General features: G+C 38.4%; 2 protein-coding genes across 2 annotated transcripts in view; one reads left to right on the top strand and one right to left on the bottom strand.

Moving 5' to 3' along the window:
- Nucleotides 1-1,728: 1,728 nt before the first annotated feature.
- On the bottom strand, nt 1,729-10,376 carry nmnat3 (nicotinamide nucleotide adenylyltransferase 3). Its single transcript, XM_032565742.1, has 5 exons — nt 10,297-10,376; nt 8,554-8,700; nt 6,354-6,537; nt 3,138-3,223; nt 1,729-2,438 (listed from the first exon to the last, which is right to left on the bottom strand). Exons 2-5 carry the CDS (start codon nt 8,663-8,665, stop codon nt 2,023-2,025), a joined length of 798 nt encoding a protein of 265 aa, XP_032421633.1. The 5' UTR covers nt 8,666-8,700; nt 10,297-10,376; the 3' UTR covers nt 1,729-2,022.
- Nucleotides 10,377-12,387: 2,011 nt separating this feature from the next.
- The window catches only part of clstn2a (calsyntenin 2a), a 154,669-nt gene continuing 152,724 nt past the window's right edge, over nt 12,388-14,332 (top strand). Inside the window, exon 1 of the mRNA XM_032565740.1 lies at nt 12,388-12,583. Within this exon, the coding sequence (XP_032421631.1) occupies nt 12,511-12,583 (73 nt within the window). The 5' untranslated portion in view covers nt 12,388-12,510. The remainder of the gene's footprint in view (nt 12,584-14,332) is intronic.

Below are 14,332 nucleotides of genomic sequence, written 5' to 3'. Positions count from 1 at the left end.
TCCATCTGTGAGATGCTTGATATGAGAATGTAGTTTGTCCAAGATGGCTTTTCATAGTCAGTGTTGTATAGTAACGAAGTAAAAATACTTCACTACTTTACTTAAGTATATTTTGGAGTACTTCATACTTTCCTCGAGTATGAAAATTTTTGATGACTTTCACTTTTACTTCACTACATTTCCGAACTTGATTGCGTACTTTTACTCCGATACATTTTCAATGTGTGGTTTAGTTACTCGTTACAAAAAAGCGAGAGAGAGAAACAAAGTGTTTTGACCCCACCTACTGATTAGCAAGTAGGCTACCGAACAAAGTCCGTAGCCTGCTTGCCTGGGCTTGTTCATCACCTCCAATAGGATACACCTGTTTCGCTTCTCCCATTGTTGGGGAAATCAGAAATCAGAACACCGTACAGCGGGTGGCAGGGAGGGACGGACACAGAAGAGTGCTGCCCGCACTGACGCGGCTCAGGGATTACGTGACACGCAGCGCCGTGCCCTATAATGCACTGTAAGCTATGTAATGTGTTTGAGGCAGTTGACCAAAATCCCGGACAATTTTTAAATTCCCCCCGGACATCTTTTTAGGTCTGAAAAGTAGGACATGTCCGGGAAAAAGAGGACGTCTGGTCACCCTAGTTCAATGGGGGACAGAAGCCATAGCGATAGCAATTTAGACTAAATTTAACGAATATAGGAAAGGCATGCAAGTTCAAAACCACAAACCATTAACATGTGCTACTCTTTAAAACTGGAACAATTTATTAGCAGGTTTCATTTTGCCTGCACTTGGTTGGGTACATTATTTTAAGTTTATTTGACAAGTTTACCAAAATATAAGAAATGTCATTCACACTTGCCTTGTTTTACTTTTTACTTGTACTTTTCATTACATTACTTGAGTACATCCATTTTTACAGTAATTTCCATACTTAAGTACAAGACGTTTCAGATACTTTAAGACTTTTACTCAAGTAACATTTCAGTCAGTGACTTCGACTTTTACCAAAGTCGTATTTTGGAGAGGTACTTGTACTTTTACTTGACTCTGAGATTTCAGTACTTTATACAACACTGTTCATAGTGCAATGTCCTGTGAAACACGCTCTAGTTGACCAGTTTATATTCTGCTTAACAAGCCGATGAAGCTGGAACATAAAAGTTATTAGTGCAAAATCACTCTGCAGTGAAACTAAGGGGGATTATTTCAACCACCAATGAGCAACAATCCTTAAATGTACTGAAGATGTGTTTTTACAAGTAAAGCTTGAAGATTTTTCTTTGTTATTACAGTGATAATAGATTGCTTTAGCTTTTAACGTAGCACATATTCATTGTGGCGTTGCTTTGTTTGAGCTACTGTGACCGTGATTATTTCCACCTATATAGAGTTACTCACTGATGAGTGTTTTTCTTAAGGCTATAAAATATGTGGGTTGCTCTGTTGGAACAGTGGTTAGCGTTGTTACCTTGCAGCAAGAATATCCTGTGTTTGAATCCCGACACGGGGTGTTTCGATATGGAGTTTGCCTGTATTGCGTGAAGGCGTGTGTGTGTGTGTGTGTTGTAATTTGTCTTGTGTGCCAGTCGATCTGTCCCGGGTGTACCCTGTACTGATACTACTGAAGATGTTCTTTGTAAAGTAGTTAATTAAACTATTTCCTTAGTTTCTATGTAAGTGGGGTGTGAGGCTGAGAGTGGCAAGAAATATGTAACAGAAACATAAAAAATGCTTCAAATGCAAAGATTTTATTCCATTTTATGGCATAATATGAGGAAGAAATAAGATGGGAAAGACAGCAAAACCTTATAAAAATAAAGTGACCATAAATGTAAGTCCCTGTTATTATAACATATTATTTGTTTGCACGCATTAAAAGACACTGGAGCGATGCTTCTGCAGGATCGATCCAGTCTAAATGTGCTCTTTTGCAGACCGTTTCACGTTGTGCAAACCTGCCTCACATTAAAGTCAACGAGTCCTCCACGAAGGGCTGATGGATGGGAGCTTAATTTGCTTTATCAGTCGTCCAGACTTTTTATCGGCTGATGTGCCTGTTTGATAAGCGGCCTGAGCGCCGTGCCCTCGTTTCTCCTCTCGCTGTCCTCTGTGTAGAGCTTGTGCTGGCGAATGTACTCCATCACAGAGTCTGGGATCAGGTATTTCACGCTCCGATCCCGTCTCAGTGCCCGACGGATCTCTGTGGCGCTCGTCTCGTTCCTCACCCACTCCCTCACCAGGAAAACGTTCCGCCTGTGGCGGAAGAGCGTGTCCGACTCGTGTACCGCCCGCTCAGGCTGCAGACTCCCTCTGCTGACGCAAACGAGGCCAAAGCGTTCGACCAACTCCTCCACGTGGTCCTCCAGCCACAGGCCCGGGATCTTGAAGCTGGAAAGGAAATCAGCTCCACACAGCAGCTTCAGCTGGGGGAACGGACCTGAGAGGAGAGGGAAACAATATCGTACGACAGTTTGAGACAAAAATCTTGTTGTCAGTGTTGTGAAACTGCAGTTTGGTGTTGAATCTAACACAAACATCTGTTACAGCAGTCATCTTATAATGAGGATCATTAGTTAACAGCAGAACATTACCTCATCTCAGACTTCTTTAAGCCCTTTCATATTAATCCAGGAATCATTTGTACAATTTTTATGACAAACCTGTAGCTAGCGGGATATTCCATTGCAAAGATTATCTGAGAATATATTAAAGTCAATTTTCTAAGTACCATTTTACTTATTTTAGGAATAAATCTACACAAACCATCCCAGCGCGTATGTCACAAAATATTGGTCCCTCTTTTCAAGTCTTGCATGAACGGTGATTGACCAGATTTTTAAAAAGCTAAGCTCAATAGCCACGACCCAAGTGTTGTTACTCAAAGACCTTGAGATGGAGATGATCAGCAATCATAGGAAGAAAAACTTGTCCAAGGGCAATAACGTGTAAAAAAAAAAAAATTGATGACAGTTCATAAAAGATTTAAAATATTTTTAGGTTGGACCAAAGTCAACTTTTAAACAGGAAACAAATTATATTATTTACATTCAAAGCTAAATTTAAAAAAAGGCATTTGTTTTTTTAGAAAATACCTATTTCAGTCATTTTCATTTTCCCAATGACTCAGGAGTCTTACTTGATGGAGAAGCAAAGTTCCCACTGGCGTCGCTGTGCCTTTCTGCGCTTTGCTCATATTCTTTCAGAATCCGCCCATAATGATACCTGGTGAACAAAGACACAAAAGAAATCTATGTTTGTGCATATACATATAAATGCTGGAGCTTAATCAAACTAAACATTAATGGAATATCACTGACCAGCTCACAAACCAGAACAGATGAATGACAAATTCAGATGTTTTCAAATAAAGCTCCTTAAAGTTGTTCCTGAATGTTTGACTGTGAGTCTAGTGTGCATGTGGGGGAATGACATAGTGTGTGACGCGGTCTCCTTGTGGCCCAACGACAACGGTCCACTTCATTTCTGATAATAAGCACCTGTGTTGCACAAACACAGCTTATAGTGTGTGCAGAGTGTGGGGTCCAGTCATGAGGCGATTTGTGAGAAGTGGGGAACGGGAACAAAAGCGATGATGCAAATAGTTAGATGGGTGATGGCAAATACAAAGAATTCAAGCAGATGCTTTTAGCCGTAGCCCAGAGTCACAAAGTTTGTCCCCTTATTTTCTCTTTTGAAAATGTTGATACCAGACAATCATAACCTGAGCAAATACAACATAAAGTTTACAAAAAAATCTGTACAAACCAACTTGATCCTATTTTAAAATGCATTGGCTCCCTAAACCTAATAACTGCTGGCGTCACCTGGCATCATCACCTGCCATTATGCGTTTGCTTTCACATCATTGTGAAGGAGCGTAAGTTTTTTGGTAGAGCTGTTTTATTTCAGTGTCATATAAAGGGTTTTCAAGGATGACCATCGTGTGTAAATTTATTCTGCAGCATCTGAATCAAATTCATCTACAGACTTTGACTTGGACATTCCAGAACATTTTTTTTCTTTTAAACCCATCCAGAGGTTGACTTGCTGGTGAGCTTTGCATCATTGTCCTGATGCGCAAGCGAAGTGGGCTTGAGCATAAAGCCTCAAACTGATTGCTGGACATTCTCCTTTAGGATTTTCTGGCTGAGAATGAAAAAAATTTTTATATTTTAAATATTTTTGACAAAAGTGACAGTGTTTTATGATTTTTCTTTGGTCAGCAGCAATTTTTCACCATATAGATTTCTGGTTCCTGTTTTTGCCCAGTCTGTTATCGTTAAATCCTGAAGCTATTAAATGAGGTAAGTGAGTCCTGCGGTGCCTAAAATGTTATTCTGGATTCATTTTGACCTCCTGGAAGGTTCTCCACTGTTCCATGTTTTCTCCATTTGCGAATGATGGATCTCCCTGTAGATTACTGGAGTCCCAAAGCCATAGAAATGATTTTTATTCACACTTGTCAATAGCTTGTGTATAATCTGTCTTTTAGTCTACTTCAAGTTGTAATACAGGTTCTGTTTAACATATTTATTGTTACTGCAGATCTGACGGAAATCCAGCCTGCGTGTGGCAAGTAAAATTGAACTTAGCCAGCTAAAAAATATGGTAAATCACAATTAATTTATGACAAGTACGAACAATTACATTTTTCCACATATATGGAAAGGTTAGTATGGATTCCCGTCTTAAACGAAGTCATCATTCGAAAACTGCTGTTTCTATTCACTTAGATTATCTTTCTTGGATATTAAAATCTGTTGTGTGATCTGAAGAATTTGCAAAAAAGTGGAAAAGAAGATATCTGTAAGATATCAAACACATTTTTTGTGTGTAAGCTTTGCATTCTGAGCTTTCAGTGCTGAGTACTTTGATCAAGGGTTGAATTCTCTTGCACATGTAAAAAAAACAAAAAAAAACACAACCTCAGGTCACTAGAATGTCATATAAGCTATGAACAGATCACCAACAAACACCAAAAATGAGCAATAAAAACAACACAGCAACATTCCATATAACAAAAACAAAATATACACTGGTTAAACATTTTGCCTGAATATTTCCTTTTCAATCAGGCCTGAAAATCTAATAATAAAGGATCTAGATTTACCCAGATCCACCAAGAAAAGTTTTACAGTCTTAAATTTTGGGGACGAGTATGCAAAGAATTATAATAATATAAACAAAAGATATCTTATGTCCTTACAGCAATGAAGTACCTCACCCAGGGAAAACAAATTGCTTTAGCAAACAAAGGCAACCAGTTTAGCAGTCTTGAGAGCGCAGTCTCCATCTTTCTGTCTCTATGGCTTCACAGAAGCTTTTGCCACTGTTCATTCAATGAATCTAACAGCCTGGGACCTTGTTTTCACTCCATAGGAAATCAAGTTCAGCCTAGCGGCCATTCAGACAATAAACCTCCATCTTAGGAAGAGTGACAGTAGTAGAAAACTGCTGACATGGTGAAGGGCTGACATCATCTTCCTCGTAAAGCCTATTAGAATTGTTGTAAAACTATAATAGCTGCTTCTGAATTAAAATGCGATTCAAAATATGTTGCTTACAATAAATCAATTTAATCCTTTTAACAGCTTTCCCTCCAGTTCTACAATTCAACTTCACATATTCACACGAAATACCAGTTAAAACACATTGACGTTTGTGGTTGTAACATGACAAAAATCTAAAAGCATACTCTGCATTTTTCAGTTTCGCTTCAGTTTGAAGCCACTAATGAGGCTACTGCTGCCACGAACGCGAAAGCACTTCTGGTCTCTCAGTCCCCAGTCGGTGTTTCCTGCTGGACTGTAGACAGATAATGTTTTATTAACTTTTGTCTTAAATTCTATTATAATTAGAACTGAATTGGAGTGAATTGAATTGTTGATCTGCTTGATGTGAGCTAGGCTTTCTCACATCACTTTCCCTTATCCTCAGCTGCCCTCTCCATGTCCCCAGCAACATTCGCTCCCTAGTCCTCATTTACTTAATTCTATCCACTCACCTCATTATCCCCAGTAGTACTTAAGCTCCTCTCTTTCTGCCAGATACATGTTGATGTTAACTGTTTTGGTTGATGCATACTCCACTTTGAATTACACCGAAGACAGCTCACTCGTCTCCCTTAATTATTTGTATAACTCTGTTGTTTTAGACTCTTCTTCACTGCAGTACTTCAGTTGCTTCTTTAGATTTTACTCAAGTAATCCATCTGACATTTGACTACCGTCCAGATATGCATGTCTGCACGCACCAGAGCAGGTTAAAACCAAAGAAACTGCATTTTTTCACTTCTCAGTCTGCTTTTCCAAATGTGACAGTTTTTAAACCGTACAGTAAATGTGTTTTATACCTCATAGTGACCACTGTCTCCGTCCAGTCTGGCTGCTGGCTCTCCCATTCATCAACTGTGACCCAGTTAGAGCTCTGAAGGGCCAGTTTAGCCATAGAAATTCGATGCTTCGCAGGGACCAGACCTTGCTTTCCATATCCGTCACTCACTGGAGACACAATGCCCCCCACCACCTCGTACCGGCCTGAGGAGAGAGATTATTAAAGCCGTTTTTCCAGGTCATGACAGTCAATAAAGAAAAAGAACTTTCTTCAGAAGATAAAGTATCCTCATAGAGATTATGAGGTTGTATCCTGAATGTTTCATTAGATCTGACATTTAAATATGACTTGCTTTTATTATAACTCAGTGATACGTGTGCTTGCCCATGACTTAATCGATCTACACTGTAACAAACTTCATAGCTTAGACCTTGCAACATTACTTTGTTTTTACAAAAAAATCAGGACTGCAATGCAACTGTGGCACAAACAAAAAGGAAAACAGCATATATGCGTGCACTTTAAGGCAAATCAGATAAAAATGGTCAAAGAAAAGCATGCGAGAGCATTAATCATCCATCCAACTATCCAACATATACATAAGGTATTCCCTTATATAGAAACGTAGTTCCTCCTGTATGTCCTGGGTCCTCCAGGATGTGTGTTCATGGAAACTATAATGTGCACTACGCATACATTCACAAAGGATCCAACACAGGGACGATATAACATAATGATGCTGTTAGGACCTTGAGACAAACCCAGCTGTATTTTACTGCTATTAAAGCTGCCATGTTTAAGGAGGGTTTCAGTACATGCATGGGAAAGATTTATAAATGTTAACATTAGTTGTTTTTCTTCTTGCTTGCTTACTTGTTCTCACTAACACTTCTGCTGTGATGTGTTATATATATAAATATATATAAAAGTATTTATGTTTTGCATGATCCTGGTATTATGAAAATGTAGCTAAATCCTGCTTCCATATTAAAAAACTGGAGCAACATTTGCTAGGTGGCATTTATGATAACCACAAAGATCTAATGATCCTTCTGTAATATTGATAACAAAAGCAGGTTCCAGCTCATCAGGTATGCATGACATGCTGTCTGTATGCAGATATGTATCGACACACAGGTTATAGCAGTCTTTATTAACAAAACCCTTTTTATACACAACAAAGGCAACACAGATGTAATTGAAGTAAACTTAAGTGTTTGTTCAGAACTTCCTAAAACAGATTTATTTACTGAGATTATATCACACACAGGTGGATGGTTTTTTTTTGCTTCTCTATAACTTTTGTAAAGCATATATCATTTTCCTTCCAGTTCAATATTACGCACTACTCTGTGTTGGAGTTCATGACATAAAATCTCCATAAAATGACAAAAATGTAAAAATGTTTTCGGCTTTTTGAGCACTGTGTGCAGAGACAGTGCAGTCTCTGAACAGGTGCTTTTATGTACGTAGACTCTACACTGCTTCCTATAGGCCTGTGTGCGGCACTGCAGAAGGTTTGGACCGGCTAGTTGAGGTGCAGAACATAATCTTAATTAAATAACTGATCACTAAGCTTATTTCTTATTTACCAATTTCTTCATCTTATACATTTTTAGGTCCCCAATTCTGTTAGAAACCATTCTTGCTTCGACTCTTGGGTTACGTAGTTGAGAAGAGGTTAATTTAAAACAATAATTTTACAACCCGGGACTGCTCAGCGGCACAGTTGGAATCACTGTTGCCGTGCAGCAAGGTCCTGGGTTCAATTCCCGGCCCGGGGTCTTTCTGGATGGAGTTTGCATGTTTTCCCTGTGGATGTGTGGGTTCTCTCCGGGTACTCCGTTTTCCTCCTACAGTCTAAAAACATGACTGTGTCTGTGTTGCTCTACGATGGATTGGCGACCTTTTAAGAGTGTACACCGCCTCTCGCCCGCTGACCACCAGAGATAGATACCAGCACCCCTCACAACTCCACAAGGGATAAACGTGTTGGATAATGGATGGATGAATTTTATAACCAAAGCTTTAAATAACTACTGGTGAGAACAATAAGTACGTCTGATCAGTACTGCTGATCTGCAGGCAACCAAATCACATTACAATCACTTGATGGACGTCAGTCTAGTGATCTAGCTGCTTGGACGCTAAGGGGATAGTTTTAATGCCAAACAAAAATACAGGTAGCAGACGCTGCGTCTGTTATGTTCGGACCTGACCTGTGCTGTGCATGTGGTCCCTGGCCAGCTCAAATAGCCGCATGTGCTGATTGGTGATTGGATTAAAAGAGCCGCAGGCTAACAAAACCAGTGGAACGCGGCAGGAGGCCATCCTGGTTGACTCGCTCAGGTCACACTATTGGTAACCTGAGAGGAAAGCAGAGGAAAGTCTTATTCCAAACTTTTCAATGAAATTGAGGAAATTGAAAGAAAGAATACATTATCTTCTATCTAAAAGCTATTTTAGAGTCGTACTTAGTCGTACTTAATCACATTAAGATGAACGTAATGGCAATCTCATTCATTTTCTATACAGTTTACAAGTTTAAACAGTGTTACTATGGCCGTAACTATGATCATCGAGTTCTCCGCTCATTTTAAAGCAGGAGTTTGAAGCAAATAGAATAGTGCCTCCATGAGAAATGGCTGAAAGTTGTTTATGTGTTGAAAAGAACTTTTAGCAAAACTAAGCAGATTCAGAAAGTTATGATTGGGTGCAACATTTAGTGGTACAGTGAAACCCCTGAGTTTTGCTTTTTTTGTGACACATAAGTGTTTCAGATCATGCAATCCATTTTAAATTCAAATAAAGATAAATACGAAAGCAGCTTTCAAATGTTGATTTGAATCATAAAACATAAAAATACTCCTTGGGCTGTGAAGTATGACACTGATCTGAAGCACACCGGCAAGTTTATCTCTGATTCTGAATGCCTTAAAAAAAGGTTTTTTAGTGTTCCAGAAATCAGACGAATTAAACCAACAATGAGGTATCAATCAAAATTTTGTTCACATTTATGTAAATGACTTGTCAGTTTCACAAACACTTCGGTGGCAGTTGTTGCTGAACGTGACTGTGCCACTTATCAGGTTTAGGGGCAAATGACTTTTCCACGTAGTGCAAGGTTAGTTTATATAGTTGCATCAGATGCAGACTCTTTTATGATGTGCACAATCACAAGTAAAAGTAGAATCTACCACTTAGCTGCTTAAACTGAATTCAACGTTAAAAAGATGATTTTATTTTTTGAGTTTCCTCCATCAAATGTACAAAATATTAGCTCTCGAAACAAAGTAAAAACAAATACATTCAAATGTTCTGGCAGCTGTCTATGCTCAGTTTGGACTTCATAAGCACTGTGGACCAACACCAGCAGAATGCATGGCCTTTCAAATCCCAGCTGACCTCAAGAAATTTGCTTCTGCACTCAAATGAAAGGATAATTGTAGTTTCATCCAAAAAGAAGACTTGTAATTTTTATTCATCTGGCTTAACACATGAAATCAGACAGTTGTAGACCAAGAAAAGATCAAATTTTGTCCATGTAAAATTATTAATTTTAGATCAACCGAATGTAGGGCTTTCATTAGCTGTAAGTCACAATAATCAAAACTACGAGGAATAAACGCTAGAAACATATCAATCTATGCGCAAAGAATCCATATAATGTATGGATTCAACTTTTTGAATTGTAATACTGAAATAAAGCGCTTTTCGGCGATACTCTAATGTAATGAGTTTATGGTGTTAAAGTTATAAAAAAACAACAATTTGACATGAACACAATAAACACCGATTTGACATTGAGACGCCAGGAAGCAATGATCGGCTTAGCTGATCGATCAGAGCAGTGCCCTATGCGACATATGAGCCATTTAAATACTGCGATAATAAAATACTAAATAACTCTATATTACAACCCACACGTCATTTCATAGCAAAAGCCTTCATCGGTTTATTACCTTCAATTTTCACATTTGGTCGGCGTGTAACTATTATTCCACTCCGCCTGCTCTGTGACGTAAACGATTAAAGGTTCCGCACTTTAAAACAGGCAAAAGTGCGACCCCTTGTGGGAAAACGTTAAACAGCAGTGAAGGAACTGTCCATAGTTCTGAAGTATGGCGCTACATTAAACTAGGTACCCTTTTTAAAAAACTGTAATTGTGTTGCATTTAGTTTCCTTAACATTTTTTACCCCATGAATAAAACTGTTCCCTGTTGTTTTAACATAATTGTTGCAACAATGTAGAATTAATGTGTGTGTGATATTTTAAGCTTGAGCTTTTTCAGAAGAACAATCTTAGTAATTAATTACTTTTATCATCATCATCATCATCATCATCATCATCATCATCATCATCATCATCATCAACAACATCATCATCATCATCATCAAACAGATGTATTTGAGTATATTCAGCTAATGTTCTTTTATACAAATGCCAGTATTCTTGTGCTTATAGGACACATTACGAGACCATTAATCAAATAAAATATTGGCACTGAAAGAGTTTTTGCCACAGAATGAATATAGGTGCAACGGAGAAATGGTACAAGAGAGGACTGAGAAACTGGTTGACGATGGGGTTTATGTCCTCATGTGGGACATGACCATCCCTACAGATCGTACCATCTCTGCAAACGGATCAGACATTGTGCTCCATGACAAGAACAACAAAATATGATGAAGATGACAAAGAACAAAGATGTTGAGACAGAAGTCAAGTGTGTGTGGGATACAAAAACTTGAGCTATGCCAATTGTAAGTGGAGATTTGGGAAGCATAGGAAAGGTTTCCAAGAGCAACTGGACAAACATCTAATGCAGAGTCAGTGCCAAAGAAATACAAAAGACTTTATGGTGCAAGAATTGTTTGCATATATATATTTTTTGTTATTAGTACTTGGCTGAGATTAAACCTCAGGGACCTGGTTGGTACTTTAACGAAGAAATGTTGATGGCGATGATGATGGCGGTGGTACCATTAGTTGTAGTAGTAATCGCACTGGCAGTACTAGTACTTACTTATTTGTTTAGATGTGTTCATCTGTGGGTTTCTATTTGATCATTACTTATATTCTATTATATCAGTAAATAGAGACAAATATAAGTCAGCGAAGCTTACTAAGAGGCAGGGTTCACCCTGGACAGGTCCCCTGTCCATTAGCGTCTTGAGTACCATCTGCTTTTAGTATTGTAGTCACTCAGAGTGACAGAGTAAAGCTGCAATGATCAGAGTCTCTTGTTAGGTGAAAACAGCAAAAAAAATAAAAATAAAAAAATCACATCATGCTGATTCCGATCCGGCAAATAACAGAGAAAAACATCAAAAAGTCACAGACAGGAAAAGGCAGCGGCAGGATTTTAATAAAATAGTTGAAACAGCTTGCAAAACGATACCAAACAGACATGGAGCAATCAGGAAAACTCCAAACCGACATGAACGTGAAATGCGGTGGCATAGGTGAATGTGAATCGTTGAATTGTGCAGGATGTTTGTCACAATAAAGATTACAAAAACTTAAACGAAAGAAAATGACTCATAGTGCTCTCTTGTCTCAAAAGCCGTATCTTTTATCAGAGGTATGTACACGTGAGAGCCGCTTTAAGCATTATTGTTGCAACTGTACATTTCAGAAAGGTTAGAACTCCTCTCATTATCTACATAAATCACTTGTGTTTTTTAAATTTCCCATCGCCTTTTACTATTTTAATTTTCTATAAACTGTTAAGTCAAGTATGCCAAAAAAGTCACGATTTCGCAGCAATTTTATTCTTCAAAATAAAATTGCACAAAGTGTGAACTTCAGTCGCGTATGGTTTAAAAGCTAAAAAAAAAAAAATCCAAATAAATTTAGCGAAATTCCTAATATTTTAACTTTTTTTTTTTGTTTATACAGACTTTTAGAAAGTGTTTGCTTGATTGAAAGCAACACAATCATCCAACATCGCTTTATTTTGAAACGTCATATCCGCAAACTGAAGTTAATTGACGCTGCTTAGACGTCGGCGCCGCTCTCTCTCTTTCCTCGCGCTACCTTTGATAGTCTCTCGACCTTCCAAGATTCCTTCGCGCGACCGTCCAGCTGAGTAGATCCCCGCGCTCGCGAGGTGAGCCAGGATTTGAGGAGAGGAGGGCACGCGAAGACGTTTCACACTCAGCTCGACAAAACATGCACATCCTCGGCGTCCCGTTTGTGCTGCTTTGGCTTCTCTCCGGCCCCTCCTGCGCTCTCGGTGGGAAAGGTAGGGGCACGAAAAATAAAGTAGACGGAAAAACAAAGCTTCATTGGTTTGGAACAGAAGTCGCAATTTGGAGGCTTGAGTTACACAAGTTGGAAATTGAAGTGGCAGTCGTTGTTATGGTTTTCAGATGAGATTAGAATGGGACTCTGGTTGAGTTCTGCTGAATATTCAGTGGTTGTACTTCCCTTTATTGACTTGAGGTTCGTTAAGAAGCCAGCTTCTGCCCCGCAGGTAATGTGGAGCAGGTGCTCAATTCAAGTGAAGGCAGGTTATAGTAGTTTTCAGTGGTACTTGCCTAGATAATTGCTTTGGGAAGAATACTGTGGTTATTTTGTGCATCATCATCATCATCATGTACTGTACATAAATGTGCTGAATGTCAAATAGTGGTAGTCCATGTCATGTAATTTGTAAGGTTCACAATTAGTTTTAAACGACAATATTCATAGTTAGTATATAAGCTAAATGCCATTTAATTATTCAGTTCAGGTTCAGTTCTTTGGCAAAACATGAATTCTTGGTTTTAAATTTGAATGTTTGAAATTGTTTACATTTTAAGCTTTGCACACAGACACATGAACAAGAGTACTGACAGTAAAAAGTTAATGTTTCACGTTTCAATGAGAAATCAAAGATTCTGGTAAACTTTCATTAGTTTTGCCAGGAATCCCTGAGGCATTAGTTATTTTCTCAGTCTTGATTGTCTGAATGGGGTTAGAAATTTAAATTAGGTAGAGTGAGAAAGTGAATTCTTGTAATTTTTAATCTGAGTGAAGTGGAGGAAGTATTGGGTACATTGCTTGAAAAGCCTTGTTTTATTTAACTAAAAATGTAAACTTTTGTTTTGGCAAAAACAATAATGAAAAAAAAATCAAAGCTTTAAAAATAAGAAATTGTACATTGGATTTTAAAATGCTTAAGACCCAGTGTACTTTTTTTTTTTGTCAATCTTGCTGATTGAAGGACCAAGTGCCCTGCTTTCATACAGCTAATTCAAATTGATTGGTGATTAATAAGCTTCCGGTGAAACTGATGACCTGCTAAGGAGGCCAGTCATTCATTTCTATCAGATTTGTTGGAGCGAATAATATCTTAAACAGGCAGCTGGGGAGCAAGCTCTATGGACTGGGTTTGAAAATTTTTTTTAGATTATTTATAAAGAAATTGATGAATTTACTCATCTTTTAAACTCTTTTTGCTCAAAATGCATCAAAATTCACATTCCAAAAATTTCACAATAATTAGCTTGTTGGAAAACAACAGAATTTATGCTGTTTATTGCTGAATACCTTTTGAGATGTTATCCATCATAAGTATAAACCTATAGTTTGTCTAATTTTGATGTTTAGTAGCTTGTTGCAAAGCAATCCAAAGAAAAATTTTAGTGTGTTATAATAAGTTCTCAGAGAGGGCAGCCATGCTGTATTTAATCACATCCTCACCCTATGATATTCTCACATCTTCTACTTCCTCTGTCTCTCTCTGTCACACCCACACCCACACACACCCACACACACACACACACACACGCACCCCTACGCACACAGAGACGTGTGACACACGTTGTGGTGACTGGTGTTGCCAGCGAAGGGAAGCGGCGGTTTACACTGGTATTAATTGGGTCTCTAGAGGGAGGAGCGCCAGGATGGGCTGTCTGCGCGAAAGCAAACATTATCATTATTTTTGCTGTTTATAAAAGTCCTCCATATGGTCTATAGCCTGTGAGAAGACTAAGTAGCTCTGCATTAA

Source organism: Xiphophorus hellerii, chromosome 6, assembly GCF_003331165.1.
Source record: "Xiphophorus hellerii strain 12219 chromosome 6, Xiphophorus_hellerii-4.1, whole genome shotgun sequence".
NCBI lineage: Eukaryota > Metazoa > Chordata > Actinopteri > Cyprinodontiformes > Poeciliidae > Xiphophorus > Xiphophorus hellerii.
This window is presented reverse-complemented; position numbering and strand designations above follow the sequence as displayed.